At 38.0% G+C, this 26,779-nt stretch overlaps 1 protein-coding gene across 1 annotated transcript in view; it reads left to right on the top strand.

Annotated features, from left to right (window-relative positions):
- The window catches only part of cdh16 (cadherin 16, KSP-cadherin), a 44,031-nt gene extending 37,698 nt beyond the window's left edge, over positions 1 to 6,333 (top strand). The window contains exons 15-17 of the mRNA XM_053229607.1: positions 3,604 to 3,720; positions 4,708 to 4,824; positions 5,713 to 6,333. Coding sequence (XP_053085582.1) covers positions 3,604 to 3,720; positions 4,708 to 4,824; positions 5,713 to 5,813 — 335 coding nt within the window. The 3' untranslated portion in view covers positions 5,814 to 6,333. The remainder of the gene's footprint in view (positions 1 to 3,603; positions 3,721 to 4,707; positions 4,825 to 5,712) is intronic.
- Positions 6,334 to 26,779: the final 20,446 nt, after the last annotated feature.

Below are 26,779 nucleotides of genomic sequence, written 5' to 3'. Positions count from 1 at the left end.
TTTTCACAGGAAGAGGAAAATTCACTTACACTGCGACCACAGATGATTTAAAAAAAGGTGATACAATAAAAACAGACCCTGGTGCAACAAACAGGAAACAATATGGCTTATTTGGCTAGAGTCTTCTAAAGCCACACTTCTAAAGCACCTGGTGCAGTCGGTGGACAAAGAAACTTTTGAACACTCGCTGATATAGATCAGTGCATAAAAGTGAGGTTAGGCAGTGGCCTTGCCAAACTGGCTTTATTCTGGCTCAGCTGCTATTGAGAATAAATGACAGCATTTCAGGCGCATGCAAAAAAGAAAAAAAAAGAAGCTAAAATCACGTCAATGCACTCAAACACAAAGGCGGTCCCAGCTGCTGACGTCAGGCCAGGTTAAAAATGGCTAGTCAGAAAATAACATTTCAGTGGCAATGCGCCAATCGAGTAAGTGAAAGACGTCATTTGAATTAGGTGTATTATAGAGGCCTGCTGATTCATGCTGTGTATGTGAGGAGCAGAGTGATCTGAAAAGATGAAAGACAGACATCTCAAGGAAATTGCCTTCCTGACCTGAATATCCCAGAGCTGACAGTAATAAGTGCAATAGCTCTGTTCCTCTGCTCGTAACCATCACTAATGTGACAAACAGATTCCGGTGAACATGTTGACTTGGCCGAGATGACTGCATCGATTCTCTGAGTCAGGTGGCTGTCTGTGTCTCTGTACCCTTGTGCTTTCTTTCTCCTTTTTTCTTTGCGAGCTGTTCATAGTTGAAAAGGCATCCTTTCTTGTCATGGGATAATTATGTTGACTTGAATTTTCTCAGCTGGGGACTTAATAACTGGAAGGCTAAATGTGCTTTCAGCATTACTGTTCACCTAATTATACACAAACACGCGACCTGTAGCACGTCTCCCTTTTTATCCACTCTCCTTCGTCATGGCTGTGACGTAGTCATGCATCCTTAGGTTTATCATTAGGTCTTACCTCCTGTCGTGGCTACTGACTGTGTGTTCCTTTGGGATTTTATTTCCTCTCCACACAAACGCTGCAGGTCTTAAGAAGTAGCACAGAAATCCCCTCACCATGGACAGAGAGGTATACGCTGGAAAGGTTTCTCTTTTCCTTCTCCCTTCCTCAACCAATAGCAGTCTGATTATCACTTCTTGCACTTCTTGTTTATTTGTTTATGTGTGTTATGTCTAATTCTTTTATTCATATTTTCATGAGGACCAAATCTGGTAAAAACTAAGTGTAATACTGAAGAGTACATTATGATCTTGCACTATCTTGAATCATAACAAATCAGAACAAAAAACAATGATAAATGGGTTATAGTGACGATACCACAGCCATCCGTTGTTGGGAGGCAAGGGAGCAAAATTAGCTGTGCTCTCTGGGTGGGAGGGATGGCATACTCTCTCCACTATCAATCACAGCGATGCTAGCTAGTCGTGGGCATCTGTGAGAACATGTATGTGGAAGAGGACAGATAGTGCTTTCCTCCAAGTGTGTTACGCTGCTCTGTGATGCAGCATCAGCAGCAGTTTGAAAAGATGTGGTTGGCTGGCTTCACGTGTCACCCTCCCCGGTTAGTATCTGGTGTTTAATAGGGGAAAGCTGGCTAATGAGTGGGAATGGGCAGGTGACCAAACTGGGGAGAAAAAGGGGGGTGGGGTTGTAGGGTTAACATATCATGAATATTTCAACAGGTCTAGCTTTACTATTCATGTTAAAGAATACTACCTGTACTACCTGTAGTACTACCTGTAAAAAAATACTACCTGTATTTTACTACATAAATGTATAGCAATTCAAACATCAGTGTGTAAGGATCAAAAGATGAAAGTAAGGGGATGTTGTTACCAGTAAATAGAAATATAGATGGCTAGATAGAGATTATGTGGATTTGTTAGTTCATTGCCTCAGAACTTTTTTCATATTTCTTGCGCTGCAGATTTGTGGAGAGTTTTAAATGGCTGCTGTGTTGCTTAGTAACAAGCAAGAAAGTGACCGTTATTCCAAACAAGAATAAGTCAGTTGCGCTCTCAAGGCCACAAACTGAACCTGGATTCCAGTAAGAGCCATCATCACTGCAGGGCTTTACTACACAAAGTCCCTTTCGAAGTGAGGAGAGTGTGTAACATACTCCGCACCTCTGACAGCACAGATACAGCAGAAGATAGGTGTGTTTTTCAGTTTGCTCCTGGCGTCATCACAGCCTCTTCAGCCCCTCAAACCCAGTGGAACATTAAAGGATGTTAGTGTCAAAAGACAGTAGAGGCCTTTTAGGAGTGATAACATGACCTCTTTAGTGGACTAGTCTTTTGCTTCAATGTCACCTAACTGAGCTCTGATTAGATACAGGACTGATATATCTGTGTTTTCCAAGCTGTACCACCACAAGCATTTGCTAACAGTACAACGCACTTCCATGACAAACACTTGGTACTGTAACTACCCAAGCACTCAGGACCTGGACAGAAATGCCTACAAGTCTAAGTATCAGCTGCTATATTAACTTTAAAATCAGCCTGTTTGCTAAGGTTGCTAAGGTTTGCTAAGGTTGCTAAGGTTTGCTAAGGTTTCCTAAGGTTGTGGTCCATGAAAATTAAAGTGCACTGCTCCTTCTGAAGCGATAAACACATGAAAATTACATTATTATTTGCAGCGGTGCTAATTTTACCTGTTTTATTCCATTTAATTTATAATTTAATATTACTAGACATAATTTTCTTACTTGGATGTAGCCTACATTTATAGGTAAGTTAGCCTATTGCCTTGGCCTTTTTTTCATTCAGCATATATGCAGTAAAAATTATCTTGGAAAGAAGGTTTGCATTAGTTGTTCTCTTTGAAAATGACTGTATAGAAGGGCCCTTTGGAGTAAATGGGTTTCATCACTTCAGTTTGGAATGAACCTACAAATGGCTGCCATGGGCAGCTCCCCTTCGAAATGCCCTACATAAGCTTCATCAGTTCAGATTATACAGCAGCATCATTTTTCTACTGGTGACCAGTGACCAGTTTGGTGGGGTCATAGAAAAAAGTGCTTTACATCACTCTGAACTTTCTCCAACTTTTGGAAGCTCCTTGATGTGATAAACAAAACTCTGCTGGCAGCACTTTTTAAAAGCAGTTGCGTTCTGCCTCATGCCCACTTCCCATCAAGTTTCATGTAAAATGTGTGCTGACATTTGAGGAAAAATGCCTAGTGTGGAACCATCATAATGATTAAAATGTCATTTTCAGGATCTTGTCTATGGGCTGTCTGTCTTTCATTTACATTTACTTTTAAATTTATTCAGACACTTTTATTCAAAGGGAAGTCTTTTTAGGAAGACTTCGAAGTCAATTTAGGCAGCGGTGGCTCATCAGCGATTACGAGCTCCTGAGATAACGGTTCAAATCCCACCTCCACACACACACACACACACACACACGAGCCAAGGCCATTTCTGCACGTTCAAGTTTCTTTATATGTGCTTTGTCTTCAATCTAGAAGAAATCTGCAAAGTTTGGATATTACTTCCACCATCACAGAATCACGAATTAATCACATTTTGCAGTTCACTTCATCCATGAGTGCTATAATCTCAAGACTCTTTTCTCTCCACAGACACTCATACCAACCTGTCTCTGAATATCGACTATCTGACCCCTGATGTTTATACAGTGCCCTTCACCATCTCAGATAGCAGCTCTCCTCCCAGAAGCACCTTCATTAACTTGCCTGGTAAGTCAGTATGTCCAGGGTTCAGTATACCTACAGTGGCAGAAAAGGGTTGTGAAGGAAAAAAAAACAGTTAATTTGATGTCAATGTGACATGACCGTCCCACCTAATCGGAGGCTGTAATATTCACTGCAGGTCACTAAATGTGTTCAATGAGTCATAGCAATTTAATATGCATAACATTATTTTAAAGAAGAATCAAGGCTGCAGTGACAAATCAATTATTATTTAATATAATTTATTATAAATGATCAATAATAATTTATTCATAATCAATTATAATTATAATTTCAATCATAATTGCTTATAATTATCAATTATAAGTGATTATAAAAGGACAGACAACTGGTGTGTAAAAAATGAAACTGATGTGTAAATAGGCTAATGAGGTGATTTGCCCTTAACTCTGATACTTAATTTAGTTCTCCTTTATGTCATTATCATTCGTGAATTAATGGGAGGCATGACCTCAGATTCTGAGCAAAGTTGGTCACATATCAATAGAAAACTATTAAATCATATCGTATCATGTGGAAGCCTGAGGTTTATACCCCATTGCATCAGATTTTCAGGACCGAGAATAAACCCAGCCTGTCTGGTTTGCTGAACCAGTGTACCAGATGTTCTCTGAGAATTTTGTTTTGTTCACATTACACTCTCTGATTCATGCTGCTTGGTCACAGCACAGGCTAATATTCAGTGGTTCAGTACTCAGGCCTGTTAATGGGAATGTGTGCAATTGAATTAGAGAGAGAGTGTGTGTGTGTGTGTGTGTGTGTGTGTTTGTGTGTCTAAGCATTCAGGGGCTCATGTGTCTGTGTTACGTACTTGAGTTTTTTCTTTTGTCCTGTGCAAGCTGACAGGGTGAACCATTTGAAAGCTGACGTGAAAACATTGCCCCTATTTGCCCAATTCTCTCAACTCTAAGTGCATTTCTGTTCTTTTATATGTAAGGACCAAACATTCACATTTTGCTTCTCCACTACCAGTAACTGTGTGCACATGTAATGTGAGAGGGAATTGCCGCACCGCAGCGAAGCAACTTGCAGGGATGCCCACTATCCAGTCCACATTGGGAGTCTTGCTCGGAACTCTGGGAGTTATAGGTAAGAATCCTAACTCTGTCTGAAATGGCCCCTTTCTCCCTATATACAGTAATAAGATTTTAATGGTCTAAGTCCATTACCAAGAACTGGTTTTGTTCCATTACTATTGAAAACCTTTAAAATGTTGCTGTTCCTGAGAAACCCATACCAGTGCCACTCACTGTGTTATGTCAGTGTCACTGCAGTGCTTAAAATGATCCACCAGCCAAATGATCTCTGGTCAGTGGTGGTGTTTTTTAATGATGAGAAGAAGTAGAGGACTTGCAAATTGTGCATTGCAGTAAATTTAGGTTTACTTGATAAAATGGCCAATGAGTGTAAGTATATAAGGTAAACATACCTAATAAACTGGCGAGTGTGATTCCAAAACAATGTGTTTTCATCCTTCAGAGTAGTGTACAGAGCCAGTATCAGGTATTCAAGAGGTGACAACAGTTAGCACCACTTTAATTAATTACAGCTATATTAATGTTATTAATACAGTGCTAATTGATGTATTAGTGCTTTAATGAAATATATGAACCAAATGGTATGAACAGGATATTCACATGAGCATTGTAGAGCTACACAATTTTATTCAGATGAACAATATCTAGTCTATGATAAATAATTAAATACAAATCACTAATTAATTTAACCAAGTTACTAACTTTGAAAATTATTTTTGCTTTGAAACATAATTTTAATAATAATGAAGATAATGTAGACCAAATATCATGATCTCACATTCATTATTAATTCAAGTTCATCCTATATCTGTGAGTTTGGTGTACACCCTGTGCAATGCAATATATCTGTTTTTGGCTAGTTAAATTTTAACAGAGAAAGAAACATGCTGTGTGTTGTGGGATTTTTGGGAGGTAACCTTGTTTGTCTCTATGTTAACAGGGATCATACTGATAGTCATTTTTGTGAGATTGTCCTACCAGAAACCTCCACCGACTGGAAAAGCCAATCAGGAGACAATGCCTCTCCGTGTCTCACTGTAACTCATCAGTCAATTGGATCCGTTGTTCAGCATACACTAATTACACAAAGGCAGCAATAAGTGTTTCCTCACTATCATGCTTTGGTAGACTTTATAGGTCACATTTTTTCTTAATCTTAATCCTCATCTTGAAGTACCCTTGCACTGTACATTTCATTGGCATCTTGTACTAAAACCACATATTTAACCTTATGAAGGGTTAATTAATGAGCTAATGAAAAACGTATAGTGTAGGGTGACCAAAGGTGCAGGACTGTGAATTACTTCTATGGACTATAGGTTGCCTACTGGGACTGTAGACTAGACAGTGCTTATTGTTATTTATATATAGTTACAGTCTTCCTACATTTAGGATTAGCAGGATTATCTATTGTTTACTTAATCTGAGCCTGTGCGGTAACTTCACCCTTTTACAATTGTATTTATCTTTTCTATTTACTTTTATACTTCATCTTGATAAAAAAAAACACTTTATATTTAAATGGATAATCACACATTTAATTAATTTACACCTTTCACTGTGTCATCCATTAAATCTAATTGAAATAAAACAGTGAGAAAAAAGATATCTGCTGTTTGTTCATGCGTGGATGTTATTTAAAGGGGCTGCAGAGAGCTTAATCTCATTCATGTTCATCTCTGTTTTGAAGCCTTTCTAAATGAAGAGATTAATTCACCCTTTCTGGGGGATAAAATGAACGCCACAGTTAAAGAGGCTGGGAGGATTACCCATGCACCCCCCTATTATTGCAGGAAGACAACAGCAGAGAGTGACCTAGATGACCTTCCAAGCAGGCTATATATAAACCTGCAGTTCGCCATAAATAGACCTGCTAATGGGATGCTCCTCTGATGCCTCCTTGTTTCCAGCCTCCTTTGATCTTAAATAAATCAGGTTTGCTTTTAGGTATAGGCCATGCGTTATCATGTTCAGAATATATGTGTCCCCTTGATTGCTTGTCCTAGTTCTGGCAACCTCTCATTCACTTATATATCACGCTTGCCTTTTATCTGTATTGCTATATAAAGGCAGTTCACCTGCAAAATCCATGTGTAGGTAAGTAGGCCATTTCATTCATAAGCACTGGACTGTCAAAGCTCACCCAACCATAAATTTATTCCAATGGATCATAGTGGAAAAATGGTATAGTCACATCCAAAAATAACATAAGTGATTATTTATATTCATTCATGCTTCTCAATATAAAAATACGCAGGTTTAGCTTAAAAAAAGCCACAAACAGCTTCTTGATCTGTCAACATAGAAAAAGCACACAAGGCAATGAAAGGTTGTGTATGTGCAATTTTTGAAAAAGCATAAGCCCAGTGGAATATTCCAAAATGACTCAGCGTGGGTCAAACCTTAGGGCCACTGAGACAGAGGCAGACACTATATTTAGACTTACTGGCCTTGTTTTCCTTCTCTTAGGATCAAAATGGTTCAGCTGGTAGGCGAGCCATGGAAAAGGCTGAGGTTTGTAACCACGCCGTCATTCACCCAGGCCTGAGGAGGCTATTTACTGCAAATGGATGCTCAAATAACAGTGGATGGACCATCTGACCTGTACCTATAATCGGATCCAAAATCAGATTTACTTGTATTTTACACATATTAAATGGTACTCAAATCCACTTCAACCAAAATATACAGTAGATGGGTGTAAGTTGTAACAATGAATGATAATAAGGATTATTAAACATCTTAGCCACTTTTTCCATGGCCCAAATGCTGGGTTAAGGTTAATGTCATCTGTACTGCTGTCTGTTGTACTTCTGGAAAGATTCCATCATCTGTATGTGCGTGTGCTTTTCTGTGCCAAGAAGAGAGCAGCTGTAGACACTTTTCAGCCTGTAAACACTCTTCAGGCTGATGAAGCGCCCCATGACGCAGCGTTTTTTTGACTTTGTGGAAACTATGTGTCACGTCCTTCCATTCAGTTTCTCTGTCCTTAAGACTCTTTTTAGAGTTTATTTTTCTTCTTCTTTTTTCCTGATTGCAGCATCAAGCAATGACGTTTAAATCCAACGCAAGCTTACGTATTAATAGTTTGGAAACTGTTTGTTCAGAGTAAACTCTAACGTCAGGAAAATTCTTACAAGCTGTGTTGTCTGTTTTGTAAGACATCATAATAAAATTAGAGCTGTGGGTAGGCCTCCCTTTCTGCTATCACTGATTTGATCTTAAACAGTGGATTGTTTTGATATTGCTGAGGCTCACACTGTACAAAAAGCCCTTATCATATATTTTCAACACACATGGACTTGAGGGAAAGATGGCAGCCTAAGGGTGATGGTCAGGCTGGCAGGCCAGAATAAAGAGCACCCACCCTTAAAACTGCCAACAGTTCTGCCTACACACACCTGCAAACACCCACAGTTGAACAAACATCAGCATTTATTTATAGCTACATTTAATCTATGCAAATGAGACAACAGTTCAGCTGCCTGATTAATTTAATAGGGCCTCAGCCTCTTAGCCCATCTCCAGTGCTCTCCATCACTCAGGACTGTTTAGCGCTGCCAGAAACGTAGGAGTCGAGTGAAGGTTAGATGGCCAAATAAGAGAAGCCTTCCTGTACCAAGAAGCTTGTAATTACCTAAATATATATTTAGCGTCTGCATATTGAGAGAGGCATATCACACAGAGGTCTTTATAATAGGGACAAGCATGAAATATCAAACATGAATGCCTAGCAGGAATGCCATATAGAGAATTGTAGTGTGTGTTAATATGTTGTACTGTACATAGTTTTGCTCTTTTCTAAATTATTTCCAGCTTACATGCAATGTTCCTTCTAATTATTTTTTCTTTCTAAGCAATAGCTATTACTATTGGGCAGACCCTTCTGACATTTGAGCAGAAATACCCCATAAGCCCTATATATTTGCGGCCACTCAGTCCCTACTTCGGTAGCATTAACCAGCCACCCTGGGAAGACAACTCTGAGCAGCACCACTTATGCTAACAAGATTTACCTCCTTTTTTTGTTTGTTTTCCTTACTTCTAGTGCAAGTGATTTTCAGCATGTGGCTCTTCCACTTAATAAAAATCAACAAGGAACCAAAACACTAAGCCATTCACTAATGCTAAGCACTGCTAAGCATCTGTTCCTCCCTACCAAAGAATCTGGACTCCCTGCAGGCTGCCTATCAGAATAACAGATCCACTGATGATGCCATAGCCCATATCCTGCATACTACTTTGTTGCATCTAGACAAGAGGCAAGGAAACTATGTGAAGATTAATTAGATTTTAGTTCTGTATTTAACACCATAGACACATCCAGGCTGACTAGCAAACTCACTGTCCTTGGACTGAATATCTTCCTGTGCAGATGGATCATGAATTTCCTGATGTGTGGTCAGCCCCCTTCTGTGCTCCCTCTACACATGTGACCGTGTGGCCACACATGACTCCAACATCATCGTCAAGTTTGCTGATGACACCGCAGTACTAGTAGTATCTAGAGTAGATACTAGATACTAGTAGATACTAGAGTATCTAGAAAAGTATCTAGAGATTCAGATCTCCGAGGTGGTGAATAAGGTGCAACAGCAGACTGACAAAGTTCCGATTGCACTCTCACCTCCTTACCTTCTTCTACAGGAGCACCATTAAAAGCATCTCGATGGGCAACATCACTGTGTGGGATGGAAACACCAGCGGTAAAAAATGGTGCGCTAAGCTGAGCATACCACTGGTGAATATCTACCAGACCTGCAGGACATCTATATCTGGTGATGCTGAGAGAAGGCTAGGAGGACAATCAGGGACTCTAGACATCCAAACCACAGCCTACTCTCACTACTGTGCTCAGGCAAACGCTGCTGCAGCATGAGAACCTTCACAGAGCATTTCAGGAGGAGACCTCCGATCAAGCATAATTTCTTTTATTTTTTATTTATTTTATTTCATGGACATATCCTCACACACCCAGGAGCACCTACTTGGACCTGGAGTGTCCTTTCACGTCATTCATTTCAACCGCACACACATCAATTCAGTTCAATTCAATTTCATTTGTATACTGCTTTTAATAATGGACACTGTCACAAAGAAGCGTTACAGAAAAATATAAATTCAGGATATAAATTAAACTTATACATTGCTCCCTAACTGCTACATATACTTGCTCCCTAATGAGCAAGCCAGAGGTGAGAGGGGCAAGGAAAAACTCCCTGAGACAATATGAGGAAAAAGCAAAAAACACACACCAAATCTGAACACTCATATACATAATGTGTATAGCACATATCAGGTGCACTTGTATATTGCAATGTATTTATATTTATTGTTTCATCCCTGCACTGCACTGCCCTGCACTTTTGTGCATTTTATATTCTATGTGTCTTATGTGCCTAACATGTCTTATCTGCTTTATCTGTCTCTGCGCTTTGTAATGTAATGCACAGTTTGGAAACCTGAAATTAAGAATATCACTGCAAGTGTTATACACTGTATAACTCTCTGTATGTGACGAATAAAGAATTTCCAAGTTCGGGGTGAGTGTGTTGTGTCTTGTGTCAGCTCCATCTTGCTCTGGCTCACAACAGCTGCTGGGAAGAAAACACAAATAAATAGGCTGCTGGTAATAACACACACGTGGGAACAATTATGCGATACCTGCTGGTTCAACCTGCCTCCTCTCTTTGTCCACAGCTTATGACTGACCACACCCCCTCTGCCAGAATACTATTATTTGTGGTTGGGATTGAATTTGCGTGGCAGCAGGACTGTCTCTGTTTTGACATACGTTCCTCTTGGGCCTTTCAAAAAAATAAGAAAAGTAATGCTTTTGTTGCATTGCAATTATGGAAGTCAAGTGTACCTTGGCTGGTCAGAAAGGCGCTGCAATCATCTGTCAGTTATGCCAATTGACTAACATTTTAGTCACATTTTTGTGTCTGTGTTCTGTGTGGATTTTATTTTTTTCTGTGCAGGGGCCTCAGCAGAAGTGTGTGACCATGTATGTGTGCAGCTTTTACTGCCCTGTGATAGATTGATATCACAGCCAGGGTGTATTCTTCCCTCGCATTTACTGTTTTGGGGAAAGGCATTGCAACATAAAGAGCACGCTATTCTTTTTTTCCTAATAAAAACAACAGAGGAGCCAAACAACATTTGAATCCAGAGTGATTGACAGTTGTGCAGGTGTTTTGCGCGCGCCACATGAATTCGCTGACAAGGCGCCCTCGCTTTCTTTCACAGTAAATAGTTAATTATCGTGATTTTTTAGTTCATTAAATAGTTTGTTAGTTCTCAAGGTCTCAAGCAAACTGGGAAGTGGGGCTCATGGGGGAAAACTTAGAACATAATGCCACCTACACATGCATTTAATGCTTTTGCAGGGAATGCGCCAGTCTACTCCCACACACACAGTCGTGAGGTGCCTTATCCCAGAGTATGACAAAGCTTTGCTGGAAGGTTGAGAGTTTCCAGGCTTGTGCCCATTGCACCCAATGTAGGTGAAATCCAGGTCTAAATTTACCCACCAGCATTACTGGCAATATAGCTTATTTCTGGTATCTGATGACTTGTATCTCTGAGGGCAGAGATAAGCATGCTTAATGACAAGCATGAAAATTACCATGAAAAATGTAGGTCACATTTATACTTGGGGTTGTGTTCATATAAACAGGCATATCTACATATTATTCACTGATCTTTGTTGCTCAAGTGATATTAGTAAATAAATAAGTAAGTAGTTGCCCAAAGTGCTGTACCTACATAGTACATATTCACTGTTCTTTGTTGCTCGTAGTGTTTTAGTGTTTCTTTAGCCATTGAGAACTATGAGAGTGATAAATCTGAATAACTGTTACACCTTGTCACAATTCTTCTATAGCAACCGTTGCCATGTGGCCCCCTCCTTCCCTCATCCCCAGCTGTTACAAAGACAAGTGCTGTCTTCCCAGGAAGTCACGCTTCAGCACCAGACAGCTTGTAGAAAGGGATATGAGTTTCCCACACAATTTCATAGACTTTTCATTGTATGATTTAAGAGGTGAATTAAAACAATATGAAGTGTAAGGTGGGGGTGTTATTGTGGGCGGGAAGCTCTTCCAGGAACAGTGATGTTTCTGGAAGAGGTAACCAAAGCTGTTTTCCAGGTGCAGGATGATGTCAGGGCTATGAAAGAGCCAAGGCTATGTGCTGGCTGACAGCCATTGTGAAGGGCATTACAGTAACACAGCACTCCACAGAAGACAGTTATTGTCAACCCAGGGATCAATTTATAACCTTCTGTAACACAGCGGAACATCTTGTATGTGCACATTAGACATTAGGTGGTGCCTGCTAGGTAAACCTCAAATATACAGAAGAACTCAAGGATATATACATATAGTATATATTTATACCATAGCACTGTTGAATTCTAAGGTTTTTTTTTTTTGGTTTTTTTTTTTAAAGCAGCACAGGTTTAACTGCAGTTCCGGCCGCAAGGTTTATATTAACACACTCGTTCTGATTCATTATTGGTTCTATTTGTATGGTTGATCTTTCACATCAGCTGATTTTATAAACGTGTGCAATCACTGATATTATGAGGGTTTCTGGGTTTATTCTGGGTTTATTCAGTGTCAGCTTTTTTGCAACAGCCATAGGTAAAGTTGTAATTAAATTTCCCAACATGGGAAAGTCTTTGGGACTAAGCCATTTTGTTGTCTTATTAAGAGAGAGAAAAGAGAGAGGCTGGTGAGGGAGTGACTGTTTGTAGCTGTTTTAACGTAAGTGATAATGGGAAATAAGTTTTATCTACATTCCACAACATTAAAGGTATTGTGTTCTTTAATTAATAAAAAAGAAAATTGTAATAGTTGGCAAATAGCTTTACAAAATACTTCAGGATGTGCTGTTTTTGGAATATAATCAACATCAGGGTGGTAAATGGTGGTGTCACACTAGCCCGTCACTGATTATTTTCCTATAACAGCACATCCAATTGTGTTTTATTCCTTATATTTATACTTTTTTTCCTTTATTCCTTGCCAAAATTAAGGATTTTAAGTTGCATTTCCACATGCTGTTGGTTTTCTTGTCTGATGTGTTTGATTGCCACAGCAGTAGCTGTTAATGCACTGCAGCCATGAAGGCTCACCTCAGACCAACTCCAGGCATTATTTGCTAAGCAACAGCAGTCAGTCTGTGAAAAGATGAGATGTGCATTCCCGTCTGTGCTCTGTAAGACCCTCTGAAAGGGCCAGAGCTATAATTGTGTGCACTTTATGTTTTTTTCCTCTACTTCCTTCTCTTTTAGAATCAAAAAGTTGACATTTTCCTTCTCTGTCAAATTGAATGAGTTTGAGGAGTTCTTTTACATGTGAGTGTGTACACTGCCGGTTCGCAGGAGGTGGAGGAGGATGACGACAATAACCACAATGTCGATGATGACTGTGGTTACGTTTTTGAAGGAACCTTCAAGCCATATAAACATGTGACCGTCTATTTTCAGAAAGGCCGTTTTGAATTGCCTCCCAGCTAAAAGAAGGAAGAAAATAGTTAGGACTAATGCAATAGACCTTTCAGTTATTGTGTGAATAGTGACTGGCCATGTTAACTGAATAGAAGAGAATGTTGAATGCCACACATGGCAAGTGGCCTGCCAATATGGAAATGAGATGAATCACCCACAGAACCTAATCACTGGTTACGATATATTGCATTCGTACAATGAATGCAATCAATACTGATGAATTTTAAAGAGTTTGTCCCTGTGTGCGTATGGGTTCAAACATTGACGTTCATCAGCGTATGACAGTTACATAAATCGATCACTCTAAATACATCTTCATATCATCAATTGATTTGTTTTCTGTGACGTCCGGCTCTAATGCCAACAGTGTATGATTCATCCCTCCATCACTGGTGACATAAGTTACCACAAACAGTGGGACATTAGAATTGTCTTTGCTCTCAATGTGAGACATGAATTATATAAAGATGGAGAATTTGACAAAAGTACACATAACCTTAATTATCATTTCCACATTTAAGACCATTATGTGGGTTTTATTTAATTTAGTTTAATATCTAACAAATAAAATAGGTGCAGGCCAGTAACATTGCCACCTCACAGCTCCAGGTTCCCAAGTTCGATCCAGAGCTTGGGTTACTGTCTGTGCAGAGTTCCACCTGTTCTCCCCATGTCAGCTTGGGTTTCCTCTGGTATCATCCCACTTCCCAAAAACATATGAGCAGGTTTAGCTATGGTAAATTGCCCCTATGTGTGAACGAGAGTGTAAATGTGTGTGTTCTTGGTGCTGTGCAATGGATTGCCTCCTCACGCCTAGTGTTCCTGGGATAGGCTCTAGATCTGCCCCAACCCTGACCAGGATAAAGCATTTTCTAAATGAATGAATGAAGTATATGAATAATGAATATGATCATAAAAACAGTCATCTTTATCACAGCCATTATTAAAGCCATAAGCCTAAAGACTAACAGGCTATTAGAAGTCCTGCCCATCCAACAGTCATTCCTGTTTCATCATTTCATCCTTCATCTTATTTTTTTTAAACCCTTCATATACCTTTATAGTTTCAAACCTTTAAAACCTTTATAGTTTATTAGGATTCATTATAGTATGAACCTGATCTGGAGTGCTCTTATACAATTATACTGTTGTTATCTCTATCATCTTTTTTGGAATTATCTTAACCCTGAATAAATAGAATCCTGAGAAAACAGGCTATCATGCAAATGACCCACCTACCTCTGTTTATGGAACAATTATGGAACGATTTATCATTATTAGTAACACTTTATAAATCTGTGATGGAAAATGCATCATCCACATCAGTCTTATCATGTGAGGACAAACACGAGCCTTATCGTTGCTCTTCACATGACTGATCACTGTTTGCTCTTACAACAGTTATTTTTTTTATTAGCATTTAAACATTCTGCCTCTATCTGTGTCGTGCCACTGACGGCACCTGTGCATCGTGGATTATTTGACACCTATTTAGACTGATTACAAATCTACTGTATTTATGTCCATTTCACTATGGCACAGACACATTTAAAACATCTTCATGCAGACTGATCGTTTTTACAGCTATGATTGTTAAACTCTTTTTTTTTTTTTGTCATTTTTTGCTGTTTGAATTCCAGAATCTGTAGAGTCATCCAGTGGATTTTAGAAAACAAAGACGGTTGTTGATTTCTATTTTTTTAATTCCATGTACATCCACTACAATGTCTTGATCACTATGGTAACTGCAATAAGTGACAGACGTATTTAGAAGGTATTTACTGTGTGGAGGGGGGCATGTTTTTATATCTTGGTGGGGACCAAATCTGCCCATACGGAAAAGAATATCTGACTGTCTTGAGATTATGGGGACATTTAGCTTGTCCCCACCATGAAAACGTTTTTTTTAAGGATTAGGCTTAGCATTAATTAGCTGCATTCATAAGCAAGTCCACAGAATATCCTCACAAGGATAATATGAAAAATATTTGTGTTTCTGTGTGTTTGTGTGTGTGTGTGTGTGTATGTGAGAGAGAGCCAACAGCACTGCTATCAGAACATGGTGGCCCTATTCTTCCTTTTTACCATCTTTATTAGGTACAATGTCTACAGTACCTTCTTGTTCTCTTTGATTCTCTGATCTCTCTTTTTTGCTCTTTGAATTGGACCTCAGAATAGCAACAGTCACTCACCATCATCTGGCATGGCTGTCTACCCTCACGTTATAATAAAAGGTGAATCAAATATGAATCCAGCCTTGCCTGCCTCCTCTATCCACTGCCCATCTCCCAGCCACCCACTCATACCACCCACCTTCTGAGCTCTTGTTCAGGCTTGGCATGAACACAGAGAATCACGAACACACAGGCCGCCACGATGAGTGGGATCCACTGCTCTGAATATGAGTGGGCTGAATAAAAATAAAAAATGAATAAAAAATCTCTAACATTCTGTATGTTAGTAGTCTACTGACTCACAGTTACTACACTGTAGGTGTGTGTACCATCTCGCTGATTCAAACTGTAGTAATAATGTGGGTTGTTTAGAGAAATCCATTATTTAAACATGTGCTGTTGTAATGGGGGGTATGGAGGTCATTGGGGACTTTTTGTAAAGACTTTCATGATGGGAAGAAAAACAAACTAGGGAATTCCAGGACATTCCAGGATTCCAGGAATTCTGGACAAATAAAGTCAGTCCAGTACACAACCTCAGTTGGCTCTAAAACTAGAAATAGTCCACAAACATAAGTGGAATGTACAAATTTATTCCAGTGTACTACTGTGTCACTGCCAATGTTTTCAAATCCTAAGAGAAGGAAACAAGTTTTTTTCTTTTGTGCTCACCCGGGTGCCATTTGTGCTGTCTCTCAGTGGGCTTTAAATGGCAGGCTGTTTTTCCACACACTGACGTCTGCTCTTTCAACCTATTCCCCTTTGACCTGCTTTCTGGCACAAGTGAGTGAAGAAAGCTCGTATAATACACAGTTTCACTCTACCGCCCACAGACAGTGGACTATCAGGGGTTTTAATCTTCATACACTAGCCCAGATATGGCTGCATTAAAGGTTTGTTGTGAACAGTAGGACAATTACATTATCGTACTCTTGAGAAGTGATCACTCTGTAACCTCATCACAGTGACTCTGCATTCAGAAACACAGTACTGGAATAGTACACACAAATGCAGAGTACATTCTCATACATCTCCAATCCCATTTTGGGGGAAATAAGTTATTCTGATTTGTTTTTAATATTTGTTTTTAACATAAAAAACCCTACTAGTTAAGAGTGTGGAGAATGTAAGTCTGGAGCCAACAAAGGGTCCCCAAGGGGTTAAAGAGACATTAAAAATAATATTTTATATTAATATTTATATTACTTTTTTTTCTATCTTCTACCATTTAGAATAACAGTCTTTATCTATATCTAGTTACATATTTTTAAATACAAAATACCTTCTAATAAGAGCACAGTTTTATTTTACACAGAGGACACTAACAAAAGACATATGAACATGAATTTTACAAAATAACTGTCAGGGATACAAAATGTTCAAAAGTTCTTCTCAAGAGACAGAGGGAATGACAGCATTACATTTTTAATTCAAATTTAGCCATCACTGTTTTATCACTTCATGACAAAAATGACCTGCATACATCTCTGTAAGATGAAGATGATGAAGATTAAATGTTATGTTTATAAATGAAATTGAGCTATGTAAGACTTCATGCTAGAAGAATGGTGTTAACATTTTGACCAGAACAGAATAAACAGGTTAAAGGTGAACTCCATAAAATTTGGGAACACATGTTCAGAGGAATATATTCTTTTAAATAATGCAATATGGATCCAAATAGGTAAATCTAAAAAGTTTAAAAAAAAAAAAAAAAAGAAAAATAGGAACAGTAGTTTTCTTCTTTAGCATGACCAACATACTGTATATAAAATGAATGGTTAAAGCAACTGTTTTAGTTGTGCATGCATCCCTGGGCTAACCTGTGTCTTGGCATGATTAGATCTTTATTATAAAATGTCCCATTGCAGTTTCCACACCTGGCCAGATATCAGGCAGACTTTGGCTTGGATTTATCTGCTCTACTATAGCTCACACAGCCCTCTCTAAATGTCACCAGGTATGCAAAGTTTTAAATCAGCAGCGGTCTCATACATTATGGCAATCTGCCCTTGTCCCTCTTGTTTTAGCTTGTCCTGAATTGAGAGGTATCATACTGCCAAAAGCAGCCTGCTGAGCAGAACTATTATTGAACCTGTACAGTGGAAACTACGACAGGACTTCAAGTGGAACACAGCTGATCATTAGCCCCAAGGTGAAGAATGGAAACTTGGCAGCTTTTTTGTTCCTCTTAACCAATAAATAAATAAGTTTAAAAAAAAAAAAAAAAAACTGTTAATATAAGATACAGTGACATTCAAAACAGCTTTTAAGTTAAAATATAACTTTTTAATATTAATATCTAAAATACAATTTCAAAAAAAACTTTAAACTCATTCAGGCAATTACTCTTAACCATTAACAGCTAATCAAAACAATGCAGCAATACAGTTTCCTATGATTTGCACATCATTGCACATAAAAGTATGCAACACTGGCGTCCCAGCCAGGGTGTATTCCCACCTCATGCCAAGTGTTCCCGGGATAGGCTCCAGATCCACCACAGCCCTGATTAGAATAAAGAGGTTACTGGAAGTGTGTGAGTGAGCAGCCCTGACAAATCTGGCTCTAATTCCAATCACAGATTTATATTAATTCACTCGTTATAATACGTTCTTGTTTCCAGCAACTTATACTGGAACTTGTATGGTTGACACTCTACCTAATCTAAGCCTAATAGAGAAACAGATTTAAAAATGTGTCGTTTTTTTTAACAAAGAAAAATGTATAATAGTTTTTTTATACATTTTTTATACAATATAAATATATATATTTTTTTGAGGAGACATTTATTTAATATTTATGAAAGGAGTCTCCAGTGTCAGCACTTTTTAACAGTTAAAGGGGAAGCAGTTCCTTTTTCTGTTTACAGGAAAGTCTAAGAACTTTGTGCTTTCTGCTTTCTTGGTAACATGACAAGCTATTTTTTTCTGATATTTAAGTTTAAGAGAAAGAGAAGGAATGACTGTTTACCTGTATACGTAAGTGAGAACTAACTTGTTTTGTGGCCATTCCATGATGTTAAATGTAATTTTAAACAGATAGATATGATATGTCATTTATAATAAATAAAAATAATTAATTTATGGAAATTGCTGTGGTATAGGAGGAATAAAATGCTTCAGCATGTGCTGTTATTATTAAATAATCAACTTTGGAGTGGTAACAGCATCACATCACCCCCTCACTGATTATTTTCCTATAATAATAATGATTATTGTTAAGGTTTTATTCTTTACTTAGCATATTTCACTGTAATAACAATTTTTGTTGCCTTGTGATTTACTCTAGTGTAGCATAACATTAAAGGTGAATACCTATTTCAGATTTATTTGTCAAGGTACAGCCTCATCCCACTAGTTCCTAGAATCCCCACACACACCCTTTTCTGAGTCTACCAGACACTGGACTGTGGCTTTTTCCAGAATTATGTACCCTTGTCCTTGAAACATTGAGTCTAGTTCCACTATTTGATTCTCTAAATTGCACTGTGAGGGATTTTATTTCAGCACACATTTCAAGCTGGAAGAACATTATATTCATTTATATTTTATAACAATGCAATATTTAATTTTTTTGTTTTTCATCTCTGTTTGACATTATTGCTCCTCATCTCTGTTGCCTGTCTAAATTAGTCGACTACTGTTTTAGTCATCAGAACAGAGAGAATAGTTACAGTAAAAATTCATCTATATAAAACTATAGTTTCCTGAAATCCTCCTTGTAAATGAAATCAATGAGTCTTGTTGCTATCTGCACAATTTATTTTAACAGGCATTTTAAAAATAAACAGTAATTGCGCAGAAAGAAGTCAGCCAGCTGTGTTTAGTCATTAGTTTAATAAGGGGGCTTTTAGCATTATTCGTGTTTGGGATTTTCTCCCAAGACGGTGATTTCCAGCAACAGAGAGCCATGAGACTCGTGATCCCCAGCATGGTGAGTGGAAAGCCTATGAGTGCCGCTGTCAACACTGGGACATAAATAAAGCTAAAGATAGGGTCACACCACCATCTCTTCTGACCGACCTCTCTTTTTATAGGCGCTCTTCGGTTTATAAAAGGCATTGACGAGCTATTTTTTGATCTACTGATGGAAACTTGTGACGGGTACGTGACTGACCTCCGTAGCCTGTGTGTGATGGGATTTTCAAGAGATAGTAAGTGTGTATATTGTCAACGACACACAAGGCCAAGGTAGAGTGTGCACTGGAGACAGTCCCACAGGCAATACTGCTAAATTAGTGCACCCCTGTAGTGGCGTTCCTGGAAGACTTTACTCCTGGTGTTTTATGGCTATCCTCTAAAGATCCATAACAAATATTAGACTGACACTTCCCAGAATAAGGTCAAAGGTTAGAGAAATTTTATATTTAAGATGTCACCACCCTGACCAGGATATAGTGGTTAAATAAAATGAATGATTGAATAAAAATTTTTTTAAGTCTTGTGATAGACTAAGAAATATGGAGGAGCCATCCAGTCAAGGTCAACAATTTCCTATATTACAGTTAGGGAATCAATACATTTCCACAGAAAAACAATATCTTAAAGAAAAATAGTCTGTAGATAGACGCATGTGATGTCATTGCCTTGGTGCAATGTCACCAACTCACATTTACCAAGTGATAATATGAAGTGTATAAAATAAAATTTTGTATGATCCAGAACATTCCTGCACTGTTTGGTAATACCGTAATGAATGTTTGGTCAATTCATTTCCCATATAATATGTGACACAAGCTCATAAGGATTCCTCACGGCCAGTAATCACCAACCATGTGTGAGATTTTTTTTAATGGATCACCCAGCAGCTGGCCTTACTGTCATAATGTGTCATCTGTAATGTTTTTCAGGGTGTCCATGAAGACAGTGAATCAAATCTCACCTTAATATATCAATGAATCAGCAACAATGTGCGCTGGGTGAATGTGCCAACGGTTTTCAGCAGTGCCACATTTGCCACCAGTCTCATTTCCCTGTAATGTAATCCCACACTGCTGAGATCCACTGACTGGTAAAAGTGTGTGGGATGGAAGTAGAGTGTGTTTCTGAGTAAATGAATGGGGGTTATCTCCATCCAGTAAAGTCTGAAACATATACATTTTAACTGGAAATTTACCCCATGATTTGATATTTACATACCATTCATAGCACTTCTCTGTTTTTCTTTGTCCTGTTGGTGAGTCCAGGCTTGACTCACTTTCTTGGCTTCATATCATTTTTTTTTTAGTTTCACTGTATTTAATGAATAATTCATGTGCTTTAACATGCATAAATCAATAAAAAGCTATAAGTTTAAGGTGTTAAAGGATTTGCTGGAAATGTTGTGGGACAGCAAATAAATAAATAAAATAAAAAATAAAACCAGGGTCAAATTGTATTGGAGGCTGCAAATCTCAACAGACCAACAATTTATGAGCTTGACTGGAAAGTTCTGCCACCTCCATCATTCACCCCTGACTTCATGCATTTAGATTAGCACCTATCCCACTTCTGATATCTCCAATATCAGCTGGAGTTTGCTTCAACAACACCACTGAGCCCAACCAACAGCTTGATGACTTCTGCAATCACTGCTAAAAGCATGGAATTGAAAAAATGGTAGAACACTGGGAAATGGTCACAGAGAAGGGGAGTATAGTATTGTTATTATATTGGTTTGTGATCTTGATTTCGTGAAAAAATAAAATGGTCTGGATGAAAACAAAAAACATTGAAAAGCACTGAAATGACATTATTTCTTGAACACCTGTACTCTTGAACTTTGTTCCATCTCAAACTAAATGGTTCCACTGCCAGGAGAGTTGACAAAGAGAAGCTGAGGTTTTTGGAATTATATTTCAAATATTAAATTTGCCCCCCAGTAAAAATGTTCAGCTTTCTCAGTGTACACACCAATGGTAATGAAATATTAATCATACAAGCATAAATCTTTTTCCTCTCAGTTATACTTCCATAACAGTTTCTACAATTTAAACGTACAAGTCTCTTCTTCACCGGTTAAACACAAGCAGTTTTCTACTGCAAGCCTGATGTGGCTAAAAGATGGTAAAGACATTTGTGCCTAATTCATTTGTCCTGCTTTGCCAAAGCAACCTTTTAGCCCTTTCAGTCTTTTAAACTCAAGGTCAAGGCTGCTTTGTACCTGAATCTCATATCAAATCAGGACTCACACAATAAACAAGATGAAACTGAAAAAACTCGAAAAAAAGAGTACAGTAGAGGCATAATGCGGAAAGAAAGTGTGGGATATTTTGGGCCTGCAGTCTGTTAGTTTTTTATTTTTGATGTTGTGACAGTGACAGCTTGCAAGTTAAGAGCAAGAGAAAGAGAAAGAGAGAGGGAGAGAGAGAGATAAAGGTAGGAGTCAGCCTGTTTGTTTGTAACCATGGTGATGTCCTGCAGTGAAATGAGGCAGAGACCATGAGTGTGTATGTGAGTGTGTGTGACCTGGCCTTCACAGCCTGCCCTCTATAGCCATAAATACAAACCCACAGGCGGCTGATGCTTGAAGGAACAATGCAATGTTTATAAAATTAGAAGGGCACTTAATCAGACAAGTGGTCTCTCTAGCTAACATGGATGTTGTGTACTTGTTAAGGACAATGTGGCTGAGCGAGTTCTAGGTCAAAGCACTATGCTTAATTTATTAGAGTAAATGCTAATAAATGATAAACTATTAAAGAGAAAACACTTCAATAAATATTAAGGAAAATATAAATTATTAAGACTAATTTCAGACCAAAATAATAGTTGCTATTAAAATAAACTAACTGAAATAGTAGCGGTAAAATGATATGATGAATAAAGAAAATGGAACATGGAATGAACAATATTTCTATATAAAAAAGTAATCATTAGCCTAATATAAGATGCCGATGGTTAGTGTGTCCTGTCAGTAGCTATGTGGCTGCTTACTGTAATATGTAATATGACTACAAAAATAGTGAAATTAAACAGAAGAAATTACTAAAACTAACAAATCATCTAAAAAACTAAGACAACCAACTAAAACTACACTTAATTAAGAAAAATAAAAAACGTATCTCATTGAAAAACTGCCACGTTTAGATTCATATCATTATGTGGTATCATTTAAGATATATATACTGACTATCTTTAAGCTATTTCATTTAAAACCCGCTAGCTAACTAATTAACATGTTCATAAAAAAATATTTTGCTCCTGCCAGATTATGGTTAATTGCAGCTTTTGTCTCTTGTAAAATGGACTTTATGAGATTTCCAGGGCAATTTAATTACCTAGTTGCTAGCTTAGCTAACTACCTTAGTCTTTTTCTTGAACTAAAACACAATTTAAATCAATGTATAGCTCCAAATCCTCAACCCTTCTGTTGTCTCAAACCACCATCCCACCCTGATTTTTCCAATTCCAATTTTGCTGAGTTACCGCTGCCCTTTCAGACCAAAATCTGAACAGAAACTTGATAACTTCTACCAGTAAAAAAGAAAACAATGTGTAAGTGGTGGACACAAATCTCTAAGTTCTTTATGTCTCTTATCGATTGGTCTCCCATGCCTGGAAGACACTGTGTAATCAAAGAAGCATGACCGGACATAACACAGACATGACCAGACATATGCATTCAAGCCCAGGATTAGCATTATATCATGTGACATTTACTCAAGGGGATCTAAAAGTGCAGCAGGCTGTGTGGAAATGTATCTGGAGTCAGTCATAATCATCATGCTCCATCAGCTTGGAGGGTAATGTCAGTAGATATAACTGATATACCCCATGACAAAAATATCTGATGGCAGTTATTTATACAAGCAACGAAACCCAACAGCAGTTTACATTACACACCACATTGATCGTGCCTGTGTATTTTCTGCTTGCTCAGGTATCTTCAGCACTGCTATTCTGGGAGATCTATTTCTGCAGATATGTTAAATATACACCCACGCCTTAGGCTCATTCATTATTAACGAAGGCGCACACAGAAAATAGCTGTGAATAAGACTGCTCAGGTGACAAACGATAGACAGGTGAAATGCAGATAGCCTCCCATGAGATTTTCAGAAGAATGACCTCATCACTTCAGATGAAGAAGGGAATGCTGATATATCATTACTGGTGCATGACCTTGGAAATGGAGATGTGGCTTCATTCTAACACCACCTCCCAATAGAAAATAGCTAACAACTGAAAAGCCTAAAAAAAAGTTCATTGTTTTTAAATAATAACCAGCACTTCAGTGCAATTCTGTATGAATATGAATAGTGATAGTGAACATCTAATTTCATCAGACGAGCTTCACATTTGTGGTAAAAAAATACGTGAAAAAAAAAAGTTAAAAAAAATCATGTGTACTAATTTACTGGGACTCTTTTTAATCAACATCAACGCTTTATTATAATTACAGTGATTTATCAGAGCTTTTTCTGGTCTGGCAGCTTTTTGGAGGAAATAATAAACTTTGGCCTACACTGCTACCTTGTGGACAATGTGACAAACAACAAGCAAAAATTTATGCAGAACACACAATTCAAACAAACAAACAAAATCTGACAGCAGTGCATGTTTTATACATCCAATTACAGATTTTGAAAAAAGGATGTAAAGCATTAGAACAATTCCAATGAATAAATGATCATTTAAAGTTTAAGTTGTTAAACTGTTTACGCTTAAAAAATTAAGTTATTGTTTTGTTCATTGCTTTTTTTGGGAGCCACATATAAATATATATGAATTAGCCAATATTCAAATCAGTTCACTCAGAATAAATGTCTTGACTGATTACAAGCATTAGATGGTGTGTTCTTGTGTAGGTAACAACACTGTTTTTTTGGTTTACTGCACTTCCACTCCTCATTAGTCTGTCTCTTCCTGTGAAATGAGCCTTGGCCTGATTACCTAATGGAACAAATCACAGCCTGAGAATATTCCACTCACAGCATGAACATACTAAAGTACACCGCCTGCGGCTGCAGCCTGTTCACAACGCCGAGATATGAATCACAGTCTGACAAGGTTAACGACTCACTCAGGTTGCCAACACTGGCCAGCCAGCTTCCTGACCATCAGATTGAAACTGCTCCCACTTGTAAGTTCTTTAATAAAATGTGGAGTTAGGACGAACTGCATAGTCAACAGCATAGTCCTGCTATTTGCTAACACTCTGCTTGCAGATTATACAGTCTATCGTTGCTGTTCTTCAGTCCTCCTTCAAGACATATTTTAATCAGATTTAACTTTTCTCTCAGCTTCGCTTCACTCTTGCTTCTCAGCCTCCTGGGACAGTGTAATTAACCAGAATGTTGAGAGGTCAAATTCAAATTCCACAGCTGTCAGCAAGCCACTTTTGGGCCCTTGAGCAAGACAGTAATCAGGTTTTTACCCCTCAGCTGGTCATCTCTGTGCTTGGACTGGATTCTTCCATACTTGTAAGTTGCTTTGGGAAAAAAAAAATGTCTGCCAGATGAATAAATGTAAGTCAATGCCTTGTTATTTTTTCTCCACCATGCTTCACTGAAGAGATGGTCTTCTCAGAGTGTTGGGTTTCTGCCAAACGCAGCACTTTGTGCTAAGGCCAAAAAGTTCAGTTTTGGTCTCATCAGACCAGAGAACCTTCTTCCACATGTTCACTGAGTCTCCAACACTGGAATGCATGATTTTTTTTTTTTTTCAATATTGACTTTCTTCTCACCATTTGAAATCGAAAGCCCAGCTTTATGGAGTGTACAAGCTGTGGTTGTCTTGTCAAAAGTTTCCCCCATCTGAGCTGTGGATCTCTCCTTCAGAGCTACCCTTGGCTTCTTGGTTGCTTCATTAATGCCCTCTTTACCCAGGCAGTGACCTTTGGTAGACAGAATCCTCTAGGTGGAGTTGGGTTTTGCCCGGTTCTTTCCATTTTTGAAATAATGCATTTAATGGTGCTCCACAGGATGTTTGAAATTTGGAATTTTTTTAAAACCATACCCTGACTGATCTAGCGCTCTCTCTTCCCTAAGGTACCAGTGATTCCTTCCTGATTCCTTCTGCCTGATCCATCCTGATGCCCTACTTCTGTTTGGAGATTTTGTTTTTCACCTACAAATCACTCGTTGCTGCTAGGATTGCCCCACATGGACAGCCTAAAGATCAACAGATTACTATGGATGGTACCACATAGAAACCATAAAGGTGGCTGTGGATGTTCTTCCTTGGATAGCCTTAGGACTGCAGTTGCTAAGAACAATTTGCACTCAAGTCACCATCATTTAACAGTTAGTAACTTCAGCTCGATACAACTTTATGTTAAAACTATAATGAATTCAGAAATGACTCTGATGCTCATACTCAATAAGATCCTCATAAGCTCATAAGTTCCTGTTAACACAATTGCACTTTTTGACTATATAGTATACAGTTATAGAAGAGTAACATTATAAAGTAAACATTATTTAGAATTGCACTATCCGGTGTCACCCAGATGAGGATGGGTTCCCTTCTGAGTCTGGTTCCACTCAAGGTTTCTTCTTCATGTCGTCTCAAAGAGTTTTCCATTGCCTTTGGCTTGCTCATTAGGGATAAATGTATAAATTTAAAATTTATATATTTCTGTAAAGGTGCTTTGTGCATTGTTAAAAGTGCTGTACAAATAAAACTGAATTGAATTGAATCTATCCATCTATATATAAGTAGATAGTAATAAAAATCTGTTCAAAAATTACTAATTAATATACTAATAATAACAACTAAAATGATTTTGGACACTTATTTGACACATATTTGACCAGAAATTCCTCTTGTAACTAGTAAAAGTATCATATTGCAACAAACAAAATTCAGACTAGCTCTCTTTATTTACAAGAGTGTATAAACCTTTTCAAATGTGTATATCTCTTCACTGAGAAAAACTGATGCACGTTTATTGTTAATTCTTCCTTTGCCACAACGTGGCAGTAAGGAGCATTGTAAATTTACATTTTATCACATGAGATTCCCAAAACTATCATACTACAAAAACTGAACACAATTACTTTACTGTCTCTTACTGTGTAACTGTAATCATGGTTCAAGGCTTTTGTGTAACTGGACCCAAGGAGATCCTCAGTGAAACTTCTGACACCCGTCTTACATGACCAGAACATGAATAAGTAACTAAGCCAGAGAAGCTACTCTCCTAACCAACTGTTGGTTTGGGAGCATTTCTAAGGCATGATGTAAAAAATAGAAAAGAAAATACAGTGAAATGTAATTGTTTTAATTTTATTGTAATTAACATAACCATATTCTTCTTATATTTTGAATAGAAAAATAAAATGACAATAAATAGCTAATTTCAAGCACAAATTCATCCATTAATCCTATGAG

This window comes from Pangasianodon hypophthalmus, chromosome 25, assembly GCF_027358585.1.
Source record: "Pangasianodon hypophthalmus isolate fPanHyp1 chromosome 25, fPanHyp1.pri, whole genome shotgun sequence".
NCBI classification, from domain to species: domain Eukaryota; kingdom Metazoa; phylum Chordata; class Actinopteri; order Siluriformes; family Pangasiidae; genus Pangasianodon; species Pangasianodon hypophthalmus.
This window is presented reverse-complemented; position numbering and strand designations above follow the sequence as displayed.